Genomic DNA, 14,588 nt, shown 5'->3' on the forward strand with positions numbered 1-14,588 from the left:
TTTGTGTGTGTGTGTGTGTGTGTGTGTGTGTGTGTGTGTGTCACTCCTGTCCTGGCTCCACCAATTATAAGCATCATAAACCAATTACTGTCGCCACAGCCCTAAAGGTCACCAGATTATCAATCAGTTTAAAATATTTATGTTCTACCCTAAACTGTGCATGCTCAGGACATGTGTCCACCCTTGCCCCTCATCTTTTTTTGAGGTTTCCAATCAGCCAGTTAAGCAGCTCCTGATAGAAAATTCACAGAAAACTTAAACCAATCTCTTCCTGACTGTATTTCAGGATAAATATGCAACAGAGAAGACTCTCCCTGCCAGAGAGCATAGCTGTTTGACATTTTAATGCAGCTTTACAGCTGTTGGTTCCAGTAAAGCTGAACTACCCAAGTTCTAGTACTGCAGGAAAGCACTATCTCCTCGTCCTCCTGCTACTCTCTAGTAGTAGGACTGACCACATAATCCTGTGTTTAATTTACACAGTATCTGCATCTACAAGGCTGAACATGATCACTGCTTCCAGATCACCTTCACACTAACACACCAAACCCATCCCTGAAATCTAATTCTGAATCTAACTCGTTATCTGTTGACAGCCGAGACTGACCACCGTTAAATCTCTGTTGTGCTCCCTCCTGGTTTCTGTGATCATATAAAGTCTATTCTGTTTTAATGAGGCTGAACTCACAATAGTTGTTATCATTTGCATTTGCAGTTTATATTTGTTCATACTACATCTGACAATATCCTCATTCGACCAATCATGACTGCTAACACTGTTACCGCTCCCTGAATCTGTATGACAGTTATTATGTAGAATCGCTGTCTGAGCCAGTCTAACTAAGGTTCAGAGAGCATCCAGACACAAGCTCTCACCCATGGAAATGCTTTCAGAATACATAAACTCTGTAGTCATCCTGCTTGTCTCCATTTCTGGAGTTTTACATAATGAATGCTGTATTAATGCTGTATTTATAGTAAGTGCACTACATAAAAAGTCCCTCATCAGGCAGCACTGACAGCACTGTATTTTCTTTTTGGTTTTGACTTTTTGTTGCATTTTATTCTAACAGGTCTGAGTGGATTCATTCTGTCTGTGCCACATTAAGAGTGTCTTTTTTTGAGTCCAGTCTGACTAACTGTTTCTAAAACAATGGGATGCAAAGATTCAAAGATAGATAGATAGATAGATAGATAGATGGATTTCAAAGATTTGAAAGATTTCACAGAATTCAGATGCCTCTGCCACATAAATTATGATTTTTTTTGAAAAATATTTCACACTATCCTTTTGGAAGGTCAAGGTTTTCCGATAATGTATCAGTCAAAACATTGAGACTCAACTTTAGACCCTTAAATATCCCCGTGTCTAAATCATCAGCCAGGATCGTCATTTTACATCATAATACAACTCCATCATTGAGCATAGTATTTCTCAATTATGTTTCAATGCAACGTTGTGCAGCCTAACTGCCTAACTTTTTCCCAAAAAGTTATCTTAATTTAAAGGTGTTGGTCAAATAACGTTATCCTTTTCTGGCACTGTGGCACAAGGCGGTGGTGCTTCCTGAAAAGGTGTCCCCACCACAAAATGCAACTTTATACCCACGTCAGCTCCTCATTTGATTTATCAGAAATATGTCGTCAGATATTACAATTTGTTAAACTTAAAATATTCATAAATGTGTGGGTGTGCAGGTGAAAAAGACTTTCTGTTGCCTTAGGGCTACAGTATGCTGCAGAGGGATGTTATGTGCAGCATCTAATGCAGCCAGCAGGGGTCAGCACAAACTTTCAAATGCTGTGTGCAGTCATGGAGGAGATTAAGCACTCCTGCCCTTTTGTATCAAAAAATATTATGATCATAACATAACACTGAGCAATAGGTGTATTTTGTATTGGTTACATTTGTTTCACCTTACATACTTGGAATACAGGCAAAACCAGATCAACGCAGAGAAGATTAGACGTTTAAATTGTTTCCCTCGTGATGTGAATTCTGTAGCCTTTCACCAACAGATAACTAATTATTTAAAAAAATGAAATTAGAGTCATCATGGATGTACACAGTTTTTTATTCCATAGAAACTGCAGCATTAGACAAGTGCTGAAGCCGTAAACCATGTTGCAGACACACACACACACACACACGCACGCACACACACACACACACACACACGCTCACACACACAAAATCACACTTTCACTCACACCCTCACCCACACACATTCAATCAGTGCTGGGCACTGATGCAGGGGAGATGCGATTGTAAAACACTGACACAGGCTTCACACAGTCAATCAAATAAGAAAACGGGGAGGGGAGAAGGAGTAATTCAACAGAAGTGCACCATCACGCTTTACGGCACGGAGAGAACTCAGAGGAGCTTTTATTTCTGTGACACCAACTGACCTCCTAAAAATGGCATATTGTCCTTAACGGATAGAAAATATAAATTATTCCTACAGTAAGTACATTCTCTAGATTAAGACCCATAAATATGCGTTTGAGAGCTCAAATTACAGTATGCACAGAGGTCCATGCATCAACGATATACATACATAATAAATATTGGATATAGTCACAATACAGCATCAAGATGGATATTTGTTTTTCTTTGAGCAGGTGAAGGGCACAGCAAGACACAGCAGAGTCAGCATTCACAAAGCAGCTCAGGAGAGGCATTCGGGACCTGTATCTGTCTCCTATTAAAGTTTTTAATAAAGGGGTTGCCTTGGTAACTTAAGTCCTGGATCCAAAAACATGTAAGATGACCTCAAAAAGGAGAGGACAGGAGAGGAAAGGAGAGATGAGGAGAAGAGAGGAGAGGAGAGAAAAGAAAAGAGGAGAAGAGAAGAGAAGAGAAGAGAAGAGAAGAGAAGAGAAGAGAAGAGAAGAGAAGAGAAGAGAAGAGAAGAGAAGAGAAGAGGAAATAGTAATAGGGGGAAGATCTGCAGAAGCACCAGTGAGCTTGTCCTCCAGGCCTCAACCTGACTCACAATAGATAGATAGAGAGAGAGAGAGAGAGAGAGAGAGAGAGGGGAAAAAAGAGGACAGAGATTCACTCTGTGAAAAATGTGAAACGACAGATCAATGAAAAGCAGATCAAAAACCATTACCTTTCTGAAAACTGTAAAACCCCTGTTGGGAGTTCAGTCAGTTAGAGAAAGAGGGGGAGAGATGGAAGAAAAATGTGTGAATGTGAAAAAGAAGGGTGGGTAGACAAACAAGAAGTGAGGGTGGTGTGTTACCCTGTGAGTGAAAATAAAAGAGAGAGAGAGAAAAAAAAAATCCAAGACAGGACCTAGTTTTGGCAACGTGGCATCCGGTTGCTAAGTAACGGTCTCAGAGGGCTGAAGAAGCACCTCTTTGAGGTTGTTCATCTCCAAAATGAACAATTTTCACCCCATCCCACCTCCTCCACCTCAACCTTTCTCTGAACAACCTCTCCTCTGAACAGTTTGCGAATGCTGGCAAAGCAGGAACAAGCAATTCATAGTCACGACTGTCAGCAAACAAAGCAGTCAAAGTGCAGACGCAAAGTTGGAATTCCTCTCTCATTTTTCTGCAATGTCTTTTTCTGCTTATTCTGTCCTTAATGGGACACAAGCAGCGAGCTATATGACAAAAAAACAACAACAATAAAAAAACAAAACAAAACAAAAAACATTTCTTGGCAACAAAAATTCAAACCAGCAAGTATCTAAAGAACATTTGCATTATGGGAAACATGAGTCCTCTTTTGCAGTACTGTATTTCAATGGTCATCATTTCAACATCAACTTGATGTGTTTTGAACACCAGCAAAGGTTGTAACATAGCCGCCATGTTACAACCTTTCAATAAGCATAAAAAAATAAAATATTCAGTGATTCAACATAAAAAAAACATTGAAAAATCAGTCAAGAAATATTAAAACCAAAAAGTGAACATCTTTCAAATGCATGACATCCTCGCACTGTATCAGCTCATTAAAATTCCACTCATTAAATATTCAAGCAGCCAACCCAGATATTGCCTCATCTGTTTCAAACCGCTGCCCATTGCAACCCCATGCAGAGAGGAGTGTGTCTGTGCATAGCTGGGTCACTAAAAACTCTTTGCAGATGCTTCACTCATGAGCAGTAAAAGGTTATAAGTATGATGTGAGATGTGATGTGAGAATACTTTCCCCCCTGCATCACCATCACCAGCAGCATCATAATGACACCACAGAAAAAGCAGGGTAAATGCATCTCCTGCTCTATTGTCTGTTTTAGCATTTTTGAAGCATCTGCGCTGAGTGAAATGAAAGGCCTTGATGACATGTGATGCTCTAAATTTGTAGCCGATGTTAACAACACTTTTGCCACAGAGCATGGCAGCTGGGAATAAATATATTTTTCAAACACTTAAGAAGGTCTGATTAAGCTAATGTTAGGAATCACTGTGGGCTCTTAAACACCTTTTCACTCCAGGGACACTAAATATAGTTGATTTAATCTCAGCATGAGACCTGAGCTGATTTGAACATACTGGGTCTATTGTGTGTGGATCCTGAAAGACAGACAAGTCCTGGGTAACCTAACAATGTCAGCCAAGATACTATGGTCCAAAAACAGATGATAAAGGGACAAAGAGAAAGAAATAGAAGCAGGTAATGTATGAATGCAAACTGTTTCTTTGTGGGATGAGTTTCTGCAGTTTAGTGAGCAGTAATAGTTCTATCACTGGAAAACCATTTGAGACCATAAATTTTGAATTTACCCTGCAGAATTTTCCAAATAATTCCTTGAGGAACATGATAGCAGCATTGATGTGAGTGTGCAGAATAGGGACTTGTGTCATTGCTGCATCTCTCAAAAATTTCTAATAGTTTCCAACTGTCTAAGAAGTTTCCTGGAAATGCAACTGGAAGAAAGATGAGCCTGAACATGCAAAAATGTCAAATTTGTCCGCAGACAAACTTACATACGTAAATTTCAACATATATGAAGAATACAAATCTTCCAATTGAATGATATATATAACTAAATAATATATTTACTTGAACAGACGTAATTTGTTTTAAGGACATTTTTCTGAAAACCCATAATAAACTCAACACAGCTTATTATGAATAACCAAAATACCAATCTCAGAATTTATTGTCTGTATTTTAACTGTATTTTGTACCAAATCACATGCTTCCTTCCAGGAAACTTTCAGGAAATTATTAGGACATAACAGACCTGCAAATTAAATGTTACCAATAACTACAGCATGAAATAGATCCTGGTGGTGAAGCTGCAGAAAACAAATGATTAAATTTCAATTTGTGTAACCTTGTAAATCACAATGGTATGACCTTTCTTTTGTGGAAAGCAAGGTACGAGACAACTGGACCAAACTATTTGAAGGATTTGAGGGGGGTACAGAACACAGGCTTTATCTCCCTATCTAGGATTCCTGCCATCACTGGTATCTATTCACTTTCATCTCAGAACATACAGCAATATACTCACTAATGATGTCAGCAAGTTAATTCATTTAAAATTTTTGAAGCAAGCCCACTTTCACATTAGATTGCATTAAAAGTGAGCAGAAGTCATCACCTGTATTTGCCTGTCTGACTTTTGATACAGGTCTAGACTCACCTCAAATTCCCTGTACACATTTATCAGTTCACCAACGAGAAAGGGAAATCATTCATATTCAAATCAGACTCAATAGGGCTTAACAAGGCCAAGGCTACTATAGTGCACAGCCATAAATCAGAAAGTAATAAATCACGTTTACAGGATTGATGGGACAATTACAAATGACAATAAAAACACAGGAGATTAGGAATGTGGACCTTTTCTTTGTCTTTCATTTTTTCTATAAATACCTGCCTATCCAGTGTCTTCTATAACTGAGCAAAAATTCAAGTTTATGTCGCAAAATCTAGGCCTCCTGATTATGCATCTTATCAAGAAATAAGAAAAGTAATGAACTAAACATTGTACTTCAAAACACAAATTCAACCCTGAACAGAGAATTCCACATCATGTCCACATTTTTATATTTTGAGAACTCTTATCTGACAAAAGGGGAAAGTCTATATGCATATTTGATAAGGCGCTTGTGACACAAGGGGCAATATATATGACATGAGTAATCTGAAAGAGTGATAGCTTATCAGTGTTGGACTCAGAGCTTTTTATGGCAGACTGGTTAGCAGGCTTGTTTTTTTTTTTCCTAAAATTTGTAACTACACTTCTGGTTAGCTGATCACACTGCAGCATGGGTTTTGTGTCCTGACCTCTCAGAAAAGCATGGTGACACATTAAATCAAAACACTAGACAATAAAAGGGGCCAGACATTACACTATAAACAGTATTTATGAGCTGTTAAAACAGGTGACTTTCCTGTCAGAGTTTGTACTGGATGATGTGTTTAATAACGCCAGATTATGATTGAGGTCTTAAGAGAAATAATAACAGTTCATAATATGTGTGTGATTTATGATGCATCCATAAGAGCAAACATAAAGCTTTCCACAACAGCATGTTTAAAAGAAGACTATTTTGGTCAATATTTCATAGATGGGAACTATAAGAATGCTCCGAGGCCTCAGCCTGCTGTTAATCTCTCAAATACACTGCAGGTGAGTCCACAAAGCTTCAACAACAAAAACAAATAATAAATACCTTAACACTCATCGAAACATGTTCCAGTTCCTTGGTTTTTACAAATAAAATACATACAGTACTTGTTTATTTCTTTAGACAAACACATACTGTTGTTTTATAATATTTCCATATGTACATTTTCAGTAGTCGTTACATAGATAGTATTTCAGCACAGTTTCAGAACTTGAAACCACACAGGGGGAACAGAGATGCATAAAAAATCAATCTTTTGGCTTGTGGGTCAGTGTTGTTCTTTCACCTGTCAGAACAAACCTGGGTCAAATCGTATTTGCAAACACTTTCTGATGGTTTGTTTTAGCTTCCTTAGTGCTGGACAGGTGGTAAAATACAATGAGTGGTTAATGTTTCTGCAACTTCAAAAACAACTTCACTTTTCTCACTTGTCACACTCAATGTCACAATGAGGCAGAAAGGATATCAAAAAACTGTGAGACTCAGGCGGGATTTTGCATCACAGATGAGCTTCTCCTCAGTATATTTATGCTACACATCCCTTCGATCACAGTTTGGTTTAAAACCTCACTCTCTCTCTTGTTCTTCAATGGCTCTCTTTATTAATATACTCTTTTGCACTGAAGTTCTTAATAACAGCTGCACTCATGATGCGTGTAGTCGATGCCTTAAAGGATAAGTCTGGTGCCATTCTATATTTTTCTTATTCTAGTCAAATCAAATGAAAATACTAAAATCAACAATGAACTGAACTATTGTCTGATATATCTTACTCTGTGCCATAGAGCTCCAATGTTTTAGTCAACCATTAATCACTCACCATCTGGAAATAATGCACAATAAATGTGCAATTTATTCTTATTTGGGTAATGTTTGCTAAAAACTACAGTGCCCAGCTGTTCTAAGATAATACTAACATTTTTTTTTTTTTTAAAAGAAAAGAAATTATACATTTGTGAGCTAAACCAGTAATAACTGATTTTTTGGGGCCATTTGGTGGCAGTAAAACAAGCTGTAAACAAAACATCGACATAAAACAGTTAAAAAAACAGGTGTCTATTTACACATCAAGCAGATATGGAGCAAAATTTGCATTTGTTTGGAGTTGTGTTTTTGCCCATTTGATGAATAAAAAATAATTCCTATATTCACTCTCCTTCTAGCTCTGTTTTAATGTCCATCAACTCCTACTGGGCATGTAGTGAATTCATCAGACCTTTTTCAATGAAAACCGCTGCCTACTGCAGCTGAAATCAAGGTTGATGAGACTGAACCAAAACATTAAAAATGCAGGCTGTAAAACCAAAACAACAAGCTGAAAGATGCTAAAATACACTGTTGAGCTGAGAACTGCTGAGTAAAGTGATAATTCTCTGTGTTTATCACTATGGGTGTCCCTTTCACATTTCACATAATCTGACCCATTGTTCATAAAAAATGGATTGGTGCAGCTTTAAGATTTAAGTTTTTAAGGAACCAGTGGGCTTGGAGCTAAGTGCCACAGACAGGCTAGGTAAGTTGTAAAGTACTGAGAGACAGACAAATTCATTGTTGATTTTTTGTTTTCATGGATTTGTTGACAAGTAAAATATAGATTAACACCACACTTGTCATGTAACACCTCTGACAGAAGCTGAAAGAAATGCTAATACTCCACAATCTACCCTACTATGCTCCACAGTTACTTGAGTGCAACTGTGTGCCATTGGTTTCAAGTCTTACTGTAGGTCAAACTGAATTCTCATGCAATGCTTACTGACAAGCCTCCATTTCATTGTGCATGTTAAAGGGGCTTTATAAAACATGCTAAATGCTAAATAACTTGCAGCAGGGATGGCCCACTGCATTACAAAATGAGGATAAAACCCCCATATAGCTTAGCATTCATTTGCAACTTAGCGCAAGACTATATTAATATCCACTCTTAAGGCTCAGTACAGATGTGCACTAACACACCACAAGGAATTCAGTGTATTTCATGCCTCTGTTTCATGTTGACAGAAAAAGCATGAGATAAATAAGAACATCAAAGTATGGCTAGATTGCCCAGTCATACAGTCTACAGAATATGACTTGCAGGACTCACAAACTGATGCACAGGCTACTGTAACTGATACGGCGTATCTTAACCCTTCACTCCAGACTAGAATAAGAGACAGCCTGGATATATTGCATACATAAAGCAGAAGGTAAACCCCTCTGAAAAACCCACCAGCCAAACTATTGAGTTTTTTCTCTTGTTTCAAACATACAGATGAAGCATACAGAGCCGACAGAGACTGAAACTATCAAGCACACTGATTTTTGAAACATTCACTTGGTAAAACTAGCAAGTACTTCAGATTATAGCAACAATACAGCGGCACAGTTTTAACTGAGAGGACTATCGTTCTTCCTTGGCTGTCCTCATTCGGACCCACAGTGTAAGGTGTTATCTTCCAGACCCAGTCATATGGAAGAGGAGCAGAGATGAGAGGTGCAATACCCTTACGGTCAAGCAGAAAACAGTAGCATTTGTTTTACTCCCTGATCTCCCTCCACTGTAGGACTGCATCTTGTCTTTCTGTTGCATGAATCAGTTTGATTTAGAAGTGCATCTCCCTGGAAGGGCTCAAGTCCTCTCTCAAATGGGAAAAAACAGGAAATGATTCCTTATAAATAAATGTTTAATTATTAATCACATTGCTTTTCCTTTACTGCTGAGGCAGGGTGTCAGGAAACCATATCTTTATCATAGTGGTATAACCTGTCTGTAACAGCAACAATGCAGATTTTTAAAACAAACCAGTGACAAATTTAAGAACTGAAACTGGTAGTTGTATCAAAACTATGTTCCAACAATACCAAGGCCAATCCGCTGCTACCCCCAGTCTTTATGGTAACCGGTAGGAGGCTAACAGTAGAGTGACATCCGACTCCGTCGCATGGCCTCACTGATCAGGTAGGCTGGGCTGATCTCCGGTTCTTCTGTCATAACCACAATGTTCTGCCACTCTCCACACTGGTTGGATTTCTTGATAGTATCCACCACACAAAGCGCATAAAGACAATCCTCAAAGGTGGCAGCCATCGTCAGAGGCCTCCCGTCCCACGTCCGCCGGTCGTCCTGGTCCTGAAAGGCCTGCCGAACGGCCTGGATCATGCGGATCGTCCCGGTAAGATATGGGGACGGAATGTCACTAAAGGCCTTCTCCGGTAACGAAGCCTTCTCAAGAGGCGTGGTGTCTTTGAGCAGGAGTTCAGGGCCGCCACCGCTTCCTCCACCGCCACTGTTCTTTTGTCCGTACAGGTCTGTTCCTGTGACTGTTAACCTCCCAACGGTCCCCACGACGATCACCTCCTGCCGAAACTCTCCGGGCACGTTGAAGTTGAGCGTGACGGTGCAGCAGGCGCCTCCCTCCAGTACCATCTGGAACGTGCAGAAGTCGTCGCTGGTGATCTGACGGATGCCCCGGATGTGGTCTGTCTGTTTGACGAAGGTCTTGAGAAAGCCATGGACTTTTGCTGCACGCTGGCCCGTCAGAAAAGTAAGAAGGTCAATGATGTAACTGCCTACAGAGTGCAGGCCCCCTCCTCCCATCAGATCATCACAACTCCAGTTGTACTTCTTCCCCAGTAGACTGCCACTGTGGACCTTTAGGGCAAAAAGGAGACAATGTGACAAGATCTTTTTGATTAACACTAACATCATTGTCATTCTCATCAATGGTCAGAAAGCAAATGAAAGACTTTGTCATACCTGAGCCTCACAGACCAGAAGCTCCCCTATGTATCCTTCCTCTAACAGCTCCTTCATTCGAACAAAAGCCGGCAAGAACCGTAGCACATTTCCCATGATGCTCAGCAACTTGGGGTAGTACTGGGCTGCTGACATCATTCGGAAGGCATCCAGAGGTGTGGCTGTCCGATCACAGATCACGTTCTTGCCAATACCTTAAAAAGGAGGAAAGACAGTTGGGAATGAGCATTTTTTGTTTTGCTGAGGAATCCTGAATCTACTGTTTTCCTCTACAGTTGCAACGTCAAGATGAAGAGAGGAGGTAGGGAACAAGCAAAGAAGAGAGTGATGTAATGTGGTCAACACTAACAACACTCGCAAACATAATATCCTCTTGAGCATAAAAACATCCCCCAAAGAAACAATGCATTGCTGCAAAATGTGGCAACTCCCAGAATAGCTGACTCAAGAATTCCTAAACTTTCGGGGCTTTCTGCTCTGAGTCATGGGAACTTTATAGTATAACAGGATTCTCTCAAAAAGACTTGCCATTGACATTGTTGCCTCTGCTACTGCTACTATAAGGAGATTAATGTTGACATTCAAATCCATTTCCACAATTAAAATAAAATGGTAAAAAATAACCAGGATGCTAAATCTTGCTAAATCTGAATCTTAAATGCAATTTAGAAGGGTTTAGTGTTGGCAGGCATGCAAGTTGTTGCAAGTCATAACTGTCTGGCTGTGAGTTAAGACTGCACAGCTCAGAGATTTTCAGACAGGCTTCGCTGGTATTACTGGAGGCCTGATGGAAGGTTGATAAAAACAACAGTGTAGAAGTGAAGCAGAGGGGAGGAAAGAATGAGCCTACAGGCAATGCATGAAGACTAATTAAAATCACTTTCAGCACATCAAAATGCCCACTGGTGCCAACAACACCCAAACACAGCACAGAGAAAAGGTTGGGTAGCTATGTGAAGAGAGACAGACAGAAACCTTTCTGTTATGGCGTCTCCTTTTTTACTGGACAGTCAACTGGAGAGAGACAGACTGGAGCCAACGAATGAATGACATGCAGAATAGATCGTTAACTGGATATGAAGCTGACCTTCCAATGTCATGTCACAGGTACACAGTCTGTTCCTTAGGATTAGGTCTGCAACTCATGATCATTGTCATTATCTGTTGATCATGTTTTTAACCCTTCATTAACCGCTCAGTCTCTACATTGCCAGAAAATACAGAAAAATGCCCTTTATAATTTCCCAGAGTCCAATTTGACTCCTTCAGATGCTTGTTTTGCCTGTCAAACATCCATATAAATTCAAATTTACAATGATATGAAACTGAGAAGCAAATTCTTGCATTTTAGCTGGAACCAATTAATCTTTGCCATTTCTACATGATAATTGGCTTAAAGTTCAGCATTTAGAATCCTCACAGGGAAGGAATATAATATGCAAATACATGTTGGTTGGTTGGTTCACATGGATGTAAAAACTGGATTTTAATCTGAAAAGAAAAAAACTGGTTGGATAAACCTTACAGCTTTGACGGGCTATTACTACATCTAGGATTTATTTTGACCAATGTGACATCTAGATGTTCTTGTGGCTTGTTTTGCTGTTGTGCAGAAAGCCGACAACGTCCTCTCAATGCCACAGTCACACATGGTCAGCAGGTACTATAGTACAAGGTGTAGTGGCACTACTTTACACACACATTTGTGGAGCCCCTGCAGTGTGAACAGTAACATGCCGCTGCGCTTCCAGTCCTGGTTGAGGGTTGTGGGTGGAGGGCTGTTATGGAAGTGAAACTTCCCATGCTAATCTGCCATTAGCTCCAGTAGGCCAGGCAAGGAAATTAATCCCTCTGACCCAGTTCTAAAGGAGCGCTGTGGGAGCCCCCACCCACTACCCAACCTCTGTAGACACACAAAGCCAAGCAACAACAGTGCACCCCCGTCTCCTTCTTTTTGGCATCAATACACACAAACAGATACTGGAACGATGCATTGCCCTGGGTGAGGGCCTTCTGGGTAAATGCTAAATGCCCTTGACTGATTTTTTTGGCACTGATATTGAGCTCAGCATTTACAGAACAATAGCTTGGCCTGCTACTAAAATGCCTAAAGGCAGATTTCCCTCTTCCACAACTATTCTCTTCACAATTTGGCCAAATTACATCTAAAGCTTTTCAGCAAGGTCAAAATTATTAAAGCTACATAAACATTTAAGCCAAAGATAATTAAACTCGATGCTTTTTATGCAGTGTCATTCCAACTCATGACTATAATTAGGTGTCATCTCAGGCTTTGAGTGTGACCTTTACAGAGATAAAAACAGCTTCACTTCAGATCAACAATGACCTTTCACTCCCCTCCCAACGCTCTGAAAGGTCAAGGCTGGCTTAGACAGGTCAGCTTGTTGAGTCATCAAAGCTACTCAGCCACAGCCTCCTTCAGTTTTGAGTGAGAGGTTGTGTTGTGCGTCCAATAGAAGATGGATGGGCACGATGGAAAATCACAGTAGCTACTGCAGTAAACCAACAGCTGAGAGATGAAATAACATTGGACCAAAGTGACATTTGGTAGAGCACAGCAGAGAACAGAGGTACAGAACAAGAAGAGGTGAGCACTGCAGAGGAGCATGAACAGAGAGAAAAGAGAAAAAGAGTGGAGATCATGAAAGGAAAAGAAAAACATGAAAAAATGAGGATGTGAAAGGTAGCAGGAGCATATGCCAATCTAAAAATGGCGTGGCATCAGCAGCAATATGGCTGTAGTACTGGACTGTTCGGTGAAAAAGGACCAGTCAGTCTACAGTATGTTCCAACCTTCACCTGTCATCATGAGTTTTGGTGACATGAGAATGAGACTGTTGATATGAACGGCTGAAATGAGTTTCCTTTGCAGGGTGGCTGAGCTCACACTAAAGGCATTAGTATCCTTCAAGTGCTTGTTGGTTGGTTAAACAGTTCATAAAATCCCCTCCCCCAACACTGTTCTGATGTCAGAATTGGGGGCTACATCTGACATCTTTCAACTAACTTTCCGAAACCAACATTTACACCTACTTCATGCCGTGATCGGCAAGGCAACTATTTCATTTTCCATGTGTACAACCATGTGCAACACTGTCTGAAAATGTGTGCCGTTATCTCTGTATTTAAATGATATCATGTCTCTATGATGGACGGCTTTTCACTCCCCCTTCAAGTGTGCAGAGCAGCTATAAACGGTTTCATTGAGAGATCAGACAACTCGTTGTAAAAACTACTTCTTTGTCCTAACTCTGTGATAGCCGGGGTGAAGTGGAGCTCAACTCACAGGTAAAGCTTGTGGCCCAGTGGGAGAGCAGTAATGGAGCAGAAAAAACCTCCAGCACTGTAGCTCAGTCCCTCAACATCAATAATTCATGTACAGGACAAATCTAACCAAGAGAGTTGAAAGACGGAGAGAGAGAGCTTGAGAGACCTTGCAGAAAAAGTAAAAAGAACATCTGCAATCCTATAGATATTATGCTTTTATTACAGAAAAACTATGATGGTCACACAATTATGAACTAAAAAATAAATCAGGTCACTCTAAGCTTAGCATAGTCTGGTATGTAGTAGTTACAAAAAGGTCACAATAAACTCATTATTGAAGCAGGGATATTGTGGAAATATTGTCCTATGTTATTAGAAAAGGGTTGTTTTTTTAGGGGAAATTCAAGAAAAAAGGCAGCATAAGCCTCTAAAAGTAGAAGTAGTGTTTCCCTCAGCAGCGGTGAATGGTGACAGTCTGCTCGCCATGCCTTAAGGTGCCTTCAGGTGCCCTTGACGTGTCGAGCACCGACATCCCATCAGAGAGAATCAGCTAACCTCACAGACAGAAATCACATCCTGTCGTCTCACAGACCTGAGGACCGAAACTCCTCAAACAAATCCAGGTCCAAGTGGTTAACACAGAAAAGTGTTGTCACCATCAGTAAAGCCGTTTCCTTACTCTAGATGAAGTGTGGAAGAGGGATAGAGAAGCAGATACACACACATTCAACAGCAGGAGAACAATTGTTTTCTCATTAAACATGACTACTGTTTGATCACTTGCCAACACATATTCTGCTCATGATCACCTACTGAGAAACAAAAATTAATTCTTTAATCTCATTAAAGGGAGAGGAAAACGAGAGGCAGAGAGGCATTATAATTAATTGGATGGAACAGATGATGACTCACTGACTCTTCATTGAATTTGCCATGTGCAGAATCTGAACATGAT

The 14,588-nt window shown here is 40.1% G+C and overlaps 1 protein-coding gene across 1 annotated transcript in view; it reads right to left on the bottom strand.

The window, feature by feature from the left end:
- Positions 1-6,183: 6,183 nt before the first annotated feature.
- The window catches only part of gfod1 (glucose-fructose oxidoreductase domain containing 1), a 32,512-nt gene continuing 24,107 nt past the window's right edge, over positions 6,184-14,588 (bottom strand). The window contains exons 2-3 of the mRNA XM_067577431.1: positions 10,346-10,539; positions 6,184-10,240 (exon numbers count right to left, since the gene is read on the bottom strand). Of these exons, the coding sequence (XP_067433532.1) occupies positions 9,500-10,240; positions 10,346-10,539 (935 nt within the window). The 3' untranslated portion in view covers positions 6,184-9,499. The remainder of the gene's footprint in view (positions 10,241-10,345; positions 10,540-14,588) is intronic.

Source organism: Thunnus thynnus, chromosome 21, assembly GCF_963924715.1.
Source record: "Thunnus thynnus chromosome 21, fThuThy2.1, whole genome shotgun sequence".
Classification (NCBI taxonomy): Eukaryota; Metazoa; Chordata; class Actinopteri; order Scombriformes; family Scombridae; genus Thunnus; species Thunnus thynnus.